General features: G+C 38.0%; 1 protein-coding gene across 2 annotated transcripts in view; it reads right to left on the bottom strand.

The window, feature by feature from the left end:
- The window catches only part of CNNM4 (cyclin and CBS domain divalent metal cation transport mediator 4), a 56,361-nt gene that overhangs the window by 18,064 nt on the left and 24,285 nt on the right, over positions 1-14,012 (bottom strand). For both annotated transcript variants that reach the window (XM_023494555.2, XM_031951484.1), the window contains exons 2-5: positions 11,835-11,978; positions 10,842-10,973; positions 9,643-9,812; positions 9,115-9,214 (exon numbers count right to left, since the gene is read on the bottom strand). In XM_023494555.2, coding sequence (XP_023350323.2) covers positions 9,115-9,214; positions 9,643-9,812; positions 10,842-10,973; positions 11,835-11,978 — 546 coding nt within the window. The remainder of the gene's footprint in view (positions 1-9,114; positions 9,215-9,642; positions 9,813-10,841; positions 10,974-11,834; positions 11,979-14,012) is intronic.

The raw sequence follows: 14,012 nt of genomic DNA, 5'->3' as shown, positions 1-14,012 counted from the left end.
TCCTCAAGTCAGAAGACTTGGTTTTTAGTCCTTTGCATTGACTCAGGGAAGTCTTAAGCAAATTAATCTATTTTTATGGGCCTCAGTTTTCTTGTCTGTAAAATGAGGGGATTGGACTTCATGATTTCTACTCTAACTTTATATGCTATGATTGAATAACTGGCCCAAGACCACCACAGAGCTAGATAAGTCAACGGGGAAGGAACATTTGTCATTATTTTGAAAATCTGGGCCCCAATGAATGACATGCATTCACAGCTACTTCGGAAAGAAGTTGCTGGCAAAAGAATTAGCTGTGAATTTTGAAAATTACTAGCAAATAGATTAGTATGCATTAAATACAGAAAATGACACAGTGACCTACTTTTAAGGGAGGGAAGGGGATTTAAAAGGCAGATGGTTCTTTCCCAGTCCTATAAAGATACTAGAGCAAATCATTTTGGAACTATTTCAACACTCACAAATTACTGGGTAAAACCAGTGACTGTAACCAAATAACAGATGTTATAAATGAAAGGAAAATAACACATCTAATGCTAGACACCCAGGTTTCAGTAAAGCTTCTCTTACTCATTCCAAAATTAGACCAAGTAAGTTTTGTGTACAAAGAAGTATTCCCTTAACAGCTTGTTAAAGTCATCCCAAAGTGGGAAGTCCAAAAGAATTACTCATTTCTTAAACTAGTGATTAATCTGATGCATTTGTTCAGCAAATTCTCATTAATAGTTCAAAAGACATCAAATGAATTGAAAATGACAAATGAGGACAGCTAGATAGCATAGTGGATAGAGGACCAGTTCTGGAGTCAGGAGGACCTGAGTTCAAATCCAGCCTCGGGCATTTAACACTTCCTAGCTGTGTGACCTTGGGCAAGTCCCTTAACCCCAATTGCCTCTCAAAACAAAGAAAGAAAGACAAATGAGCAAAAATGGTCAGCTGAAGATAAAGGGAAGTCTGATAGAGTGAAAAATGAAATAGCATATACAGCAAAGGAAGAGGCATAAATAGCATCTGTATGGACCACATGGGACAAATAAGTTGGCACAAGTGTAGCTAAAAATATATATGGTAGTAAAGCTGAATCTCAGGTTTTATACCCGAATTTTTAAAAATCAACTTCACAAAGAATAAGATGCCAAGGCAAGGCTATATAATGTTTCTCTGAGAAAGACTGAAAGGTTTTATGGAGCTCTAAGCTCAAAATGCATCAATGACATGATATGGTCATGAACAACAACAAAAATCTGATGTGATCTTTAGCTCCATTAAATTGGGAGGTGGGGAAGAAAGGGACCTACTATATATAAATCATTTGACAAATAAATAGTACTTCATTTGATCCTCACAACTATTATTAGTCCTTTTTTACAGTTAAGGAGACAGTCAGAGGTTAGATGATCTTCTAAAAGTCCTGTACATTTAATTCTGAGGCTGGATCTAAATTCAGGTCTTCCTGATCCAGGCCTAGTGCTCTTTTCTTATACCTCTGAAAGAGTTTTAGGAATAGATAGTGCGTCTGCCCAGTCAGACTAAATCTGGAATACTGCATTCAATTATAGATGTCTTTTTTTTTTTTTAGAAAGATAATGACAAGCTTGAGACTCCCCAGAAAAGGGCAACCAGAATGATGAGAAAGGCTTTGAGTATATATCACATGAGGTTCAGGGGAAAGTCACAGACTTTGAAGTTGGAGGGGAAGCAGGACAGTCATCTTCAAGTATCTGAAAATATTAAATTTATTTTGTTCATCTCAGAGGCAAACCAGAACCTGCCACTAGGCAGATCTAGAATTGATATCAGGAAGTTCTTCATAGTTAGAACTGATCCAAAAGTTAAATGAACTGCTTGGAAAGGTAGTGGGTGCCCCATCACTGGAGGTTTTCTGGCAGAGGTAACATAGAGTCTTTTGGAATTTTTTCTCAGTTTCAGTTGAAATAAGTAGGCTGAAGTCCCTTCCTATTCTATGATTTTTGTCATCCTGTGATCCTCAAGATGAATATAATTCAACAATTTGCTGATATTATTTCTTGTATTTTTTTTAAAAGACCCAATAGATGAAGTACCCAGTCTATGGTCACAAAGATTTTCCAATTCTAGATTCCATGTTTTTAATAATGATGTGGACAATCAGAGGGGATCCTGGGAAGAACAGCCAAACAGGAATTAACAGAATAGAAAAGCAGGTGAATAAGGTGATTAAGAAACTGTATCCAAATGTCCAGAGGGTTACCCTAAAGAAGATGACAACAAGCTATTCTCCATTTCCGTTAGAAGCAAACAAAAGCAAGTTTACACAAACTCTGGCAGCTTAGGTTTGGTGATGAGGGAGGCTATAGTCCCTTCCTTCCCTAGAAGGGTGAAGTCAGTGAGCAGAACCAATAAGGGGAGGGAAGGTGCAATTGACCTATCTGGATTTATCTTAGCAGAGAGAACAGGGTGACCTGGATAGAGCAGGGCCAACAGAAAGAGAGCAATGCTTTTTTAACCACAAACCATCCACAGAAACAACTAAGCAATAATATTTAAGATCCCAGAAAACAAGTTATGAAGTCCACCTCCTCTTTTATGGCAGAGATAGAGAATACGTCAGCTACTGTCTTTGTACTGGATATTTTTGCTTTGCTTGTTAAAAGAGAGGGTTCAATTTTGAAGATGAGGTAGGAAATGATTGCGATATAACGACAAAAGGTTCCAATATAAAGTGTATGCTTTAAAAAAAAAATACTAACCCGCGTGGCTACCTTTCCTGAGGTATGGCTGAAAAAGAATTCTTATAAAAACAAAGTACAGAGGTAATCAAAAAAGATAAACCAAATAAATGATTACATGAAAACTTTGTCACACACAAAATTATGCAAATAAGAAAGGAAAGAAAAGTTATCTATTGAAAAAAATATTTACATCAGCTATCTCTGATAAAGTTGCTAAGCAAGATATATAAAAAACACAAATATATAAGATCATGAGTCTTTTTGATAATTGACTCATGGACATTGAACAAGCAGTTTAAGAATATGGACACATAGTTCTAAGAATTAAAAATTATTACCATATTAAATACTTATCTAATCACTAATAAAAATTTATTTACCCAAATATTTTATCTCATATCCAACAAACTGACAAAGATAACAATATAAAGGAATAAAGGAGGGATTACGGAAATACAGGTATACAAAGATAATACTGGTGAAACTGTGAATTGGTCCAACCATTCTGGAAAGCTATTTGGAATTATGCTGGTTAAACCAGCGACTAAAAGACCCTTTGACACAGAGATCACACTGCTAGTTGAATCACCTCGAAGATATCAAAGATCAAAAAACCCTAAATACACCAAAATATTTACAGGAACTTTTTTTTTATATATAATAGCAAACTACAAATAATATAGGTGCCCAATGATTGGGGAATTGCTAAATACACTATGCAACATGAATGGAATTAAACATTACTGTACTGTAAGAAACAATGCAAATAAAGTGAACAATATGAAACTTTTTTATGAACTGATACAAAGTGAACCAAATAAAACCAGAAAAAGAATACATTTAGTGATAACAACAGAAAGGGAAACAAAAACAACTATATGAAATGATTAATAAAGTTTGTTACTGAAGAGAGAAGAAATTGTGTCTCCTTTCCTTTTTTGCAGAGCTGGAGAACTGCAAGTATGGAATATTGAATGTACCATTAGACTTGGTTAATGCATTGTTCATCTGGCTGAAATATTTTTCCTTTTTTTTTTTTTATTCTTTGTTACAATGAGTGGATCTTTGTGTGATGAGGAGACTTTTTTTTTTGCTGAGGCAATTGGGGTTAAGTGACTTGCCCAGGGTCACACAGCTAGGAAGAGTTAAGTGTCTGAGACCAAATTTGAACTCAGATCATCCTGACTTCAGGACTGGTGCTCTATCCACTATGCCACCTAGCTGTCCCTGAGGGGGCATTTTTAAAAGATATTAATATCCCTTCAGGTTAAATCTAGGTAGGAAGGAAGGAAATAAACCTTAAGGACCTACTATATACCATTATGTTATACAGATTATTATCTCATTTGATCCTCACAACAACTCTAGGAGGTAGGTACTATTATTAGTCTCATTTCATGCCTCATGAGGAAATTGAAGCAAGTAGATATTAAATGACTTTGTTAAGATTACATAGCTACTAAAAAGCTGTGGTAGCCACTTAACACCGTACACCAAGATAAGGTCAAAATGGGTTCATGACCTAGGCATAAAGAATGAGATTATAATTATTGTTCTGTAAGAAATGACCAACAGGATGATTTCAGAAAGGCCTGGAGAGACTTACACGAACTGATGCTGAGTGAAATGAGCAGGACCAGGAGATCATTATATACTTCAACAACAATACTAGATGATGACCAGTTCTGATGGACCTGGCCATCCTCAGCAACGAGATCAACCAAATCATTTCCAATGGAGCAGTAATGAACTGAACCAGCTACGCCCAGAGAAAGAACTCTGGGTGATGACTAAAAACCATTACATTGAATTCCCTTATGCCCACCTGCATTTTTGATTTCCTTCACAAGCTAATTGTACAATATTTCAGAGTCTGATTCTTTTTGTACAGCAAAATAACGTTTTGGTAATGTATACTTATTGTGTGTATCTAATTTATATTTTAATGTACTTAACATCTACTGGTCATCCTGCCATCTGGGGGAGGGGGTGGGGGTAAGAGGTAAAAAATTGGAACAAGAGGTTTGGCAATTGTTAATGCTGTAAAGTTACTCATACATATAACCTGTAAATAAAAAGGCTATTAAAAAAAAAAAAGAATGAGATTATAAATAAATTGGAAGAGCATAGGATAGTTTACCTCTCAGACCTGTGGAAGAGGACGGAATTTATGACCAAAGAAGAACTAGAGATCACTATTGGCTACAAAATAGAAAATTTTGATAATATCAAATTGAAGTTTTTGTACAAACAAAATTAATGCAGGCAAGATTAGAAGGGAAACAATAAACTGGGAAAACATTTTTACAGTCAAAGGTTCTGATAAAGGCCTCATTTCCAAAATATATAGAGAATTGACTCTAATTTATAAGAAATCAAGCCATTCTCCAAGTGATAAATGGTCAAAGGATATGAACAGAAAATTCTCAGAAGATGAAATTGAAACTATTTCCACTCATATGAAAGAGTGTTCCAAATCACTATTGATCAGAGAAATGCAAATTAAGACAACTCTGAGATACCACTACACACCTGTCAGACTGGCTAGAATGACAGGGAAAGATAATGCGGAATGTTGGAGGGATATGGGAAAACAGGGACACTGATACATTGTTGGTGGAATTGTGAATACATCCAGCCATTCTGGAGAGCAATTTGGAACTATGCTCAAAAAGTTATCAAACTGTGCATACCCTTTGATCCAGCAGTGTTTCTACTGGGCTTATATCCCAAAGAAATACTAAAGAAGGGAAAGGGACCTGTATGTGCCAAAATGTTTAATTTTGCCCTGTTTGTAGTGGCTAGAAGCTGGAAAATGAATGGATGCCCATCAATTGGAGAATGGTTGAGAAATTGTGGTATATGAATGTTATGGAATATTATTGTTCTGTAAGAAATGATCAGCAGGATCAATACTGAGAGGCTTGGAGAGAATTACATGAACTGATGCTAAGTGAAATGAGCAGAACCAGGAGATCATTATATACCTCAACAACAATACTGTATGAAGATGTATTCTGATGGAAGTGGATTTCTTCGACAAAGAGAAGACCTAACTTAGTTTCAATTGATCAAGGATGGACAGAAGCAGCTACACCCAAAGAAAGAACACTAGGAAATGAATGTAAACTGCTTGCATTTTTGTTCTTCTTCCTGGGGTATTTATACCTTCTAAATCCAATTCTCCCTGAGCAACAAGAGAACTGTTCGGTTCTGCACATATATATTGTGTCCAAGATCTACTGTAACCTATTTAACATGTATAGAACTGTTTGCCATTTGGGGGAGGGAATGGAGGGAGAGAGGAGAAAATTGGAACATAAGTGAGTGCAAGGAAACCCTGGCATGGGTTCTGTCAATAAAAAGTTATTAAAAAAAGAAAAGAAGAAGAAGAAGAAGCTGTGGTAGCATTTGAACTCAAGCTTTCCTGACTCTGGATCCAGTTCTTCATCCAGTACACCACCTTACTACCTAGTGGGGAAGTGATTGGTAAGGTGGGCGGGCCAGCAAGAGGAAGGACTTCTTTAGCCATGCATTTTTAAAAGCATTAACCTTTCCCTGAAAGCAGGAAATCCAGAGGTCTGCTTGTCAGGAGGTTGCCCAAGATAAGCTGAAGACACTAGCCCATAAGAGGAAGGCCAGTGAACATCTGGGTACAAAAGCCATGATACAGAGCTATGAGAATGGGACCAGGAGGCAGGCATAATGATCCATAGACTATGATCAGCAGAAAAAGGAAATTCGGGGTAGAGCCAGAGTTAAACTGAATTCTGCCTAGGAAACTATCTAAATCCAGAGAGACTTAGTGACAAACCTCCCATTAGGTTAGGAAACAGGTAATGAGAAGTTAGAACTAGAGAAGAGTAATAGTAGCTGACAATTACAAGTCATTTTAAAATTTATAAACTGAATGTTGTTTCATTTGATCTTTATGACAGTCCTGTGAGGTAAGCCCCACAGGTATTACTATTCCTGTTTTAAAGATGAGGAAACTGAGGAGATGCTGAGGAATTATGTACAATACTTCGGATGCCAGATGACAAGGGAAGAATGCAGGGAAACTATCCTTCCTGTGTTCTGGACAATATTCCTTTAAAGTTAGTCAAAGATCACATTAACTTTTTAGTTCACTAATAATCCCTAATCTCTTTTAGATAAATTTATTGTCAGGCACACCTTCCTTCACCATCCTTTGTTAGTGAAGTTATTACTCCCTAATATCTTCTGGGAAAACCCATTATCTACCATGGTTGGTTAGTCAGTCAATAAACACAAGCATACTATTTGCTAAGCAATGGGAATACAAAAAGAGGCAAAAGGCAGTCTCTAAGACTCAAAGAGGTTACATTCTAAAAATGGAGACAACAAAATTAAACAAACAGGCTACATACAGGATAAACGTGAAATAAGTAAGAGAGGAAAGGGTTTGGGAAAGGCCTCTTATAGAAGATGACAGGACTTAAAAGGAAGCCAGGAGGTAGAGATGAGGAAGGGAGGCATTCCAGATTATGGTTAGATAAGGGGATTTCAGAATTCTTGAACATGGAGATGGTTTTTGGATGACTAATGGCAAGATCAAGGATATGATCATCTTTGTGTGTGTGACTTAATAAGTAACTAAGTGGTTAGGAACTGAGTTTGAGGGCAAGTCACTATGTATGATGAGGTTTCCCAGACTGATGTAGAAATTAGGGAGGAGAAAAAAAGTGTAAGTCAGGTATCAAACTCATAGAGACAGGAAGGGGAATGACCTAGGGGTCTGTAGTCAACAGCTACCAGGATGTTAACTGGGTGGTAGATAGGAAAAGCATGGACCTCAGAGGACTTACAGAATGACAGAGAGAAGGAGAGAAAGGCTGTATCTCGGGGGAGGAAGAATCAGGTTTCAGTAACAGAGGGTCAGACAGAAATCACTCTGATTGCCCCTAACAACTTTCTCTCAGGGGACTTAAGCAGCAGGAGATGGAAGGTATGGAGTCAAAAGGAAGTTTATCCCCAAAAAAGGGAGTAGAAAGAACTCAAAATTACACAATATACAAATTTCTTGAAGACAAAGATTGCTTAATTTTTATATCCCTCTCTTTACCACCTCCCTCTGCCCTCAGCACAATAACTGTCACTTACATAGGATATATAGGTATGTAAACACCAGCTGATTGACGCCCCCCCCCCCAAAAAAAATCCTAACATCGAAGTGTACTGTTAGCACCAGCAGAGGGTGCTCTTGTACGTCAAACCACTGACATGCGTTCAACAGCACCCCAACCTGATACCTCCCCAAAAGGTTAGATATTCCATGCTCTCAAAGGAACCACAAAGTGAACTTCAAGTTAACCTTAGAGATTAATTCAATTCCCTCAATTTTCAAGTAAGAAAACTAAGACTCAGAGGAGTTGAGGGGTTTTCCCAAAGTTGCATGAATTAGGAAGGCAGCCCCAGGGTCAGCTCTTTCCATAGGGCGTCCAAGACATAAGAGTACAGACAAGAGGATGTCAGGCATGGTCCCAAGGACTGGGAAGGGAAATGGAAAGGAAGCCTGATAACTTGTTTGTGCTACCAAGTTTAACCTGCCACAACATTACCCACATCTAACTCCTTTCCTCAAATGTCTAGTTCTTTCTTCATTCCTTAATCCTTGACCACTATATCTATGCTCTGTCACTGAGCCTTTCTAAATCCTTTGCTTCGTTTTCTGCTATGGATTTGTCTAATTTCTCCTCCTGAATTTCTTTATACCATTAGAATAAAATGTTAGCCATAGGAAATGCCCAAGCCAACTGGAAATTGGAACTTACTCATCTTCTTGTCCATCTTGAATTCTCTTAACAAGCTCCTGCTCCCAATCCCACTGTCTCCATCATTACCACTTTCCTAGACACCCAGGCTTGAAACTTTAGAATCCCTTAGCTTCCTCCCTCTCAATCCCAATCAATCAATCAATACTTACTAGGCCCTTTTCTGTTTATATCTGTGCTGTTCTAAAAGATCACCTTCCTGAGTTGTTGAGCCTCTCCTACTCTTTCATTCATTTTGTATATTGATGTTAAATCAATCTTCCTTAAACACTGCCTTTCTTATGTCACTTTTTCTGTTAAAAAAACAAAAACAAACCATCGACAACTCCCTAATTCCTTCCTAGCACATCAAGTCTAATCTAAATCCCATTTCTTGGCTTTCATGCCTCCCCATTACATTCTGATCCTCCCTGCCTATCCAACCCTCCCAATTTTGAATGTCATGCCCCTAATCCAAGGGTCCCACCTACTTCATTAAAGTTTCCTTGCCTAATGAATATGGCGTCATTATTCATTAAATTTCATTATTCATTAAAAATTTGTGGTTACTTAATTTGACATTCCCATATAAACCCAAGTTTGGAGTCAGCTATAACGTGTCAACTCACCCATGTTAAGAGGCGAGGTAAGCGCCATGATCCCGTAGTAGGAGAATGCACCTGTCTCAAACTTCATGTTCTCCTTCCCAGCTTCCACTTCCACCTTTCCCTGAAAGGACATGGGTATGAGGGCTACAAATAAAGGAAAAAGGAAAACAAGACCAGAAAAAGAAGAAAAGCAGAAAGAAGGTAGGGTAATTTGGTTCCATCTAGCTGAGATGAAGAATAATATTTTTAGAGCTTTAAAGAATTGGGAATATGTAGCTCTCTTAAGGATAAGAGACAATGTGACAAAGAAGGGGCCTCTCTAGCATTGTGCCTTAAAGTTTTTTGTGATCAGGATGACAAAGCTCAAAAAATGGAAGGGCAGAGTTCCGAGTTCCCTATACACACATGACATTATTATGACAGATCATCAATATGCAGCACGACACTGGGGAGGAAGTAAGGTTAAAGGAGATCAAGCCCAGAGAGAAGGCAGGAAGGAATAGAAACAGGGATCATGAAACTGCCTATGTGATAAAAGAGAAAGCTTACCTGTAATATGAGGATGAAGTAATCAGCAGCTTTGTTTCGAACATAAAGATAATGACGGGCAGCAAGTTTATGGTGTTCATCAAACTTTAGCTCTTGAATGACATCTGGGTACTTAAGCAAACGAAGGAGGATCTTCTCAGATATAATTGAGGAATTGAATAGGGGCAATTCTATGGAAGATAGGAAACAATGCTGTTATTAGACTTCCCCTGGTAGTTGTTTACAGGAACCTTCAGAATGTGGCATCTAGTTAACAGTTTCCTTGCGTGTACATTTGTAAGGAAAGGTATTTAAAAGTTCCTGTTTAGATCCCCAACAGAAAGATCCAGATCCCAAATGTACCATCACTAATAAGAGGAAATGCCATATATTCCTGATCTCAAAGGATTCTGCCAGGAAAACTACTGAAGAAAGAATGATGAAGGAATCAGTTTAGAGGCGGGGGAGAGAAACTGGGAAGACGGATGAGAAGGGAAGAGCAGCATGAGGAAAGGAAGGTATTCCACATGGGGTTTCAAGTTGCCCCTGACATAAGGGTAAGAAGTCAGGAATGTCTATTTTGTCAGCTCTTTCCTGAGGGAACTATAAGATAGAGGAAGTGTTAAAGGAAGCAAAACAAAGAACTACTCTTATAAAATGTAAGGAAGGATCATGGGTCTGGTCAAAGGCAAAAAAAGTATTGCAAACATGACTCTATTACATGAGTGTGAGAACATGTATCTTGTATGCACAAGCACTAGGGTTATAAACACCTCCTCTTCCTTTTCACATGTCTTTGTATAGGGCCAAAGCCATTTATCACCAAAGGACCTACACAGACCATCCCCTGCTTGATACCAACTTTCTCTCCTCCCCAGTGATCTGATCCACCCAGCACCATTTTCATTAGGGTCCCTTCAGATCTCTAACTCCTAATTCTACATTCTTGATGGAAATGTGGAATAGATACTTGTTTATAATACAAACAACCTACAATCCCAGGGGAAAATCAAGCTTATCCTCTCCAGAGGCAGATATACTGTCCTTAACCTTTCACATACTCTTTACACTATGTTACTTCTTACTACAGAGTTGGCCAGAAGTTAAATGTTTGTTTTTTTTTTAATCACCATCTCTGAATTCCTTGAAAACTTCACATTATGTTTCATAAATGAATATCCCATCCACTCTATCCCATCATTCTTTTCTCATGGACTTACCCGTTGCCAGGAATCGATGAGCAGCCAGAAGCAGCTGAGGTGTGATTTTCACTCTCAACTCATTGTCCTTGAAAGCTGAGAAATCTCGCTTGTTCTTTTGATTGGTTACTCGTTTTCGGCTCCGGTTGTCAGCTGCAAGAGAAGGGGTATGCATTCAGTTTGGCCTGATGGTCTTGTCACCCTGAATTGTCCCCAAAAGGAAGAAATTATTTCTCCCATGCTCTGACCCTCTCAACCTAAGCATAACGAACTCTAGGTCAGTTCAGAGTTCCAAGGTTGTGGCCAATATATGAAAATAGGAGGAAATGTATAATAATGCCTTCAGCTAGTTGAACATCAGGCTGTTGGCAGGGCCTCCAAGCCCTCTTGAAAGGATGATGTCCTTGCTTTTTATGCTTTTAATCAGGGTTCTTTTGGGTTTTTTAGATGTTTGTATACAAATATATTATCACAGAATCACTAATTTTTATTTAAAACCTGAAGGGACCTTAAAGTCCATCTAGTCCAATCCCCAAATTATACAAAGGAAACTGAGGCCCAGAGAATACTTATACAAAGCTCAGATACATTATATATTTGTTCTTAGAGATTTACCTATGCCTTTATATGTATGTATTGATATGTGCGTGTATTCTCTATGCATATGCACGTATATATGCATATGTATATGTATGTATATATATATATATATATATACACACACACACACACATATATATATATATATATATAGGCACCTATTACTTTGCATAGTACCAAGAAATCAGTAGTCACATGTTTGTTGCATTCATGTAGCACAAGTTTTTTTCATTTATTTTTTTCCCCTCAATAGTATTTTATTTTTCCAAATACATGTAAAGATAAATGTAATATTAAATTTTGCAAGACTTTCTGTTCCAAATTAGGACTAATATATTCTTTTGAAAGGTAAGAGGAAGGAGAAAAGAACTTTGGTGATCTAGCTGTAAAAAAAAAAAAAAGAATGCGCCTTACTGTACATATCGGACTCATCCAGGATCTCCGATTTAATGATCTCTTCAATGACATCCTCCAGAGTCACCAATCCCAAGACTTCATAAAATGGGTCACCCTCACCCTCATTGTTCACCTTCTGCACGATGGCCAGATGTGACTTCCCTAGGGAAAAAGACAGTGAGTCAGAGCAGAAAGAAACATTAGAGACTAAAGGTTAGTCTCTAATCCTACCAGTTAGAGCACAGATTTCCCTCCTTTCCCTCCAACTATCTTCTTTGAAGGAACATTTATGTGTATACAAGAATATGTAGGCTTAAAACAGATATAGTCACCTAGAAGAAAAGTTTCTGCCCTGAGTCAATCAGTGGTTATTTGGTACCTACTTATATATCAATTGGATACCATGCTAGGCACTAGGAATACAAATACAAAAGTAAGATAGACTGTAACCTCCAGGAGCTGACATTCCATTAGGAGATATATTTTACAGGAGACAGTCTACAAAAGGTCAGAGGATATCAGGGTGAATGACATTCAGAGTTATCTGTTTTGTTCTCTTAAACATATAGAGTATACTTAGAGCTACTAATGACAGGTAGGCACCATGTTGAAGACCTTATTTATGCTTGGACATGCCCTGTACCTATGTGTGTACACAACGTGCAGACAATCATTCATTCATCTGACAGGAATTTATTATGCACCAACTAACTGTGCTGGGTGCTGGGGATACTTCTGGGAGTTTTCATTCTATTGGACTATATGCCCACAAATAGGGCATAAGGGTGACATACAGTTCCAAATATCTCTTTCATTTTTCCACAAAATTATAATTTTCCCATGACACATACACAGCTGCATATCTATTGCCCACGAAATAGTTCAAGGCATATTTTCTTAGTTCTCAAAGCTATTAACAAATTAGCCCAGGATGTGATTAGACCATTCAAAGGCTGCAATTAGAGAGAGGGGGCTGTCCACTTCACACAAAGACAAGAGGGCATGACCTAAAAGAGCCCACAAATGACCAGAGCTATGGGAAACTGCTTAGCTTCCCAGCTTGGGCTTTGGAGAGCAGGCAGAGGCTTGTCTTAGAAGGATTTCTCACTCCCCAGACTTTCATCTGCAGGGCAGGGAAAGTTTATTTCTGACTCTTTCACTTGGGAGAGTAAACAGATGATAAGGACTGGCCTAATCCACAAATGGGACCATGTAAATCCTATACACATACAGACATATGGAAACATCACCAAGACAAAAGGACTTGTGAGGAAAATGTCAATTCCATGATGGTGCCTACCTTTTGCTAAGTGTATTGGACAGAATACTATATTGGTAAATCAAGCAGCAACAAAATTAGTACCTACTATTTGTCACAGGGTCCAGCTAAAAAGCCAGAGCCCTTCCATGATTTTTCCTGACATCAGGAGGATTCTAGTGTTAAGTCTAAGGTAAAGACAATTTGATGACAGCAATGTAAATTATAGTAAAGACAATTTGATGATAGCAATCTAATTATGGACTTTTTTTTCTAAGTTTCCCAGGTCAAGAAAGGCCAATCCTCCTCCCTCCAAGGTTGAACAAACTTGTTTAGTAGCACTTGCTACTATTTCCCCAAGATCTTCCTCCCTTCTACCCAATTCTCCTCTTTCTGTCCAGAGCACCACCATTCTTGTAGTTTCTGAAGTTCTTAACCTCAGCATCATACTGAATTGCTCACTCTCTTTCACTTCACAAACTGGCTAATCTTGCTATTTTTATTTGTATAGCGTCTTATGTCGGATCCCTCCTCACACTTACACAAGCATCACTTTCAGTTTAGGTCCACATCTTCTCTCACTGCACCACTGAAAAAGCCTCCTAGTTGGACTCCCTGCCTTCAGCTGCTTTCTTCTCCAAGTCATTCTCTACACAGGTACCAAAATCACTTATACACACATATGCTTATTTGACCATATTCTCTATGGCTTAAAAAAAAAAAAAAAAAGCCAATAGTTTGATCTGTTCTGTTTCATTATGCTATTATGCTGCTTCTCAAGATGGCTAAACTCCTTTCTTTCTGATACATAACTATCCATCACCTAAGTCTGTATCTTTGGCCCAGTCATGCCCCATATCCATTTGCTCCTTCCCTCTGCCTCAATGAATCCTCCTGTTCTTTCAAAATGCAACTCAAACACCATCTTCAACATGGTA

Source organism: Sarcophilus harrisii, chromosome 2 (genome assembly GCF_902635505.1).
Source record: "Sarcophilus harrisii chromosome 2, mSarHar1.11, whole genome shotgun sequence".
NCBI classification, from domain to species: domain Eukaryota; kingdom Metazoa; phylum Chordata; class Mammalia; order Dasyuromorphia; family Dasyuridae; genus Sarcophilus; species Sarcophilus harrisii.
This window is presented reverse-complemented; position numbering and strand designations above follow the sequence as displayed.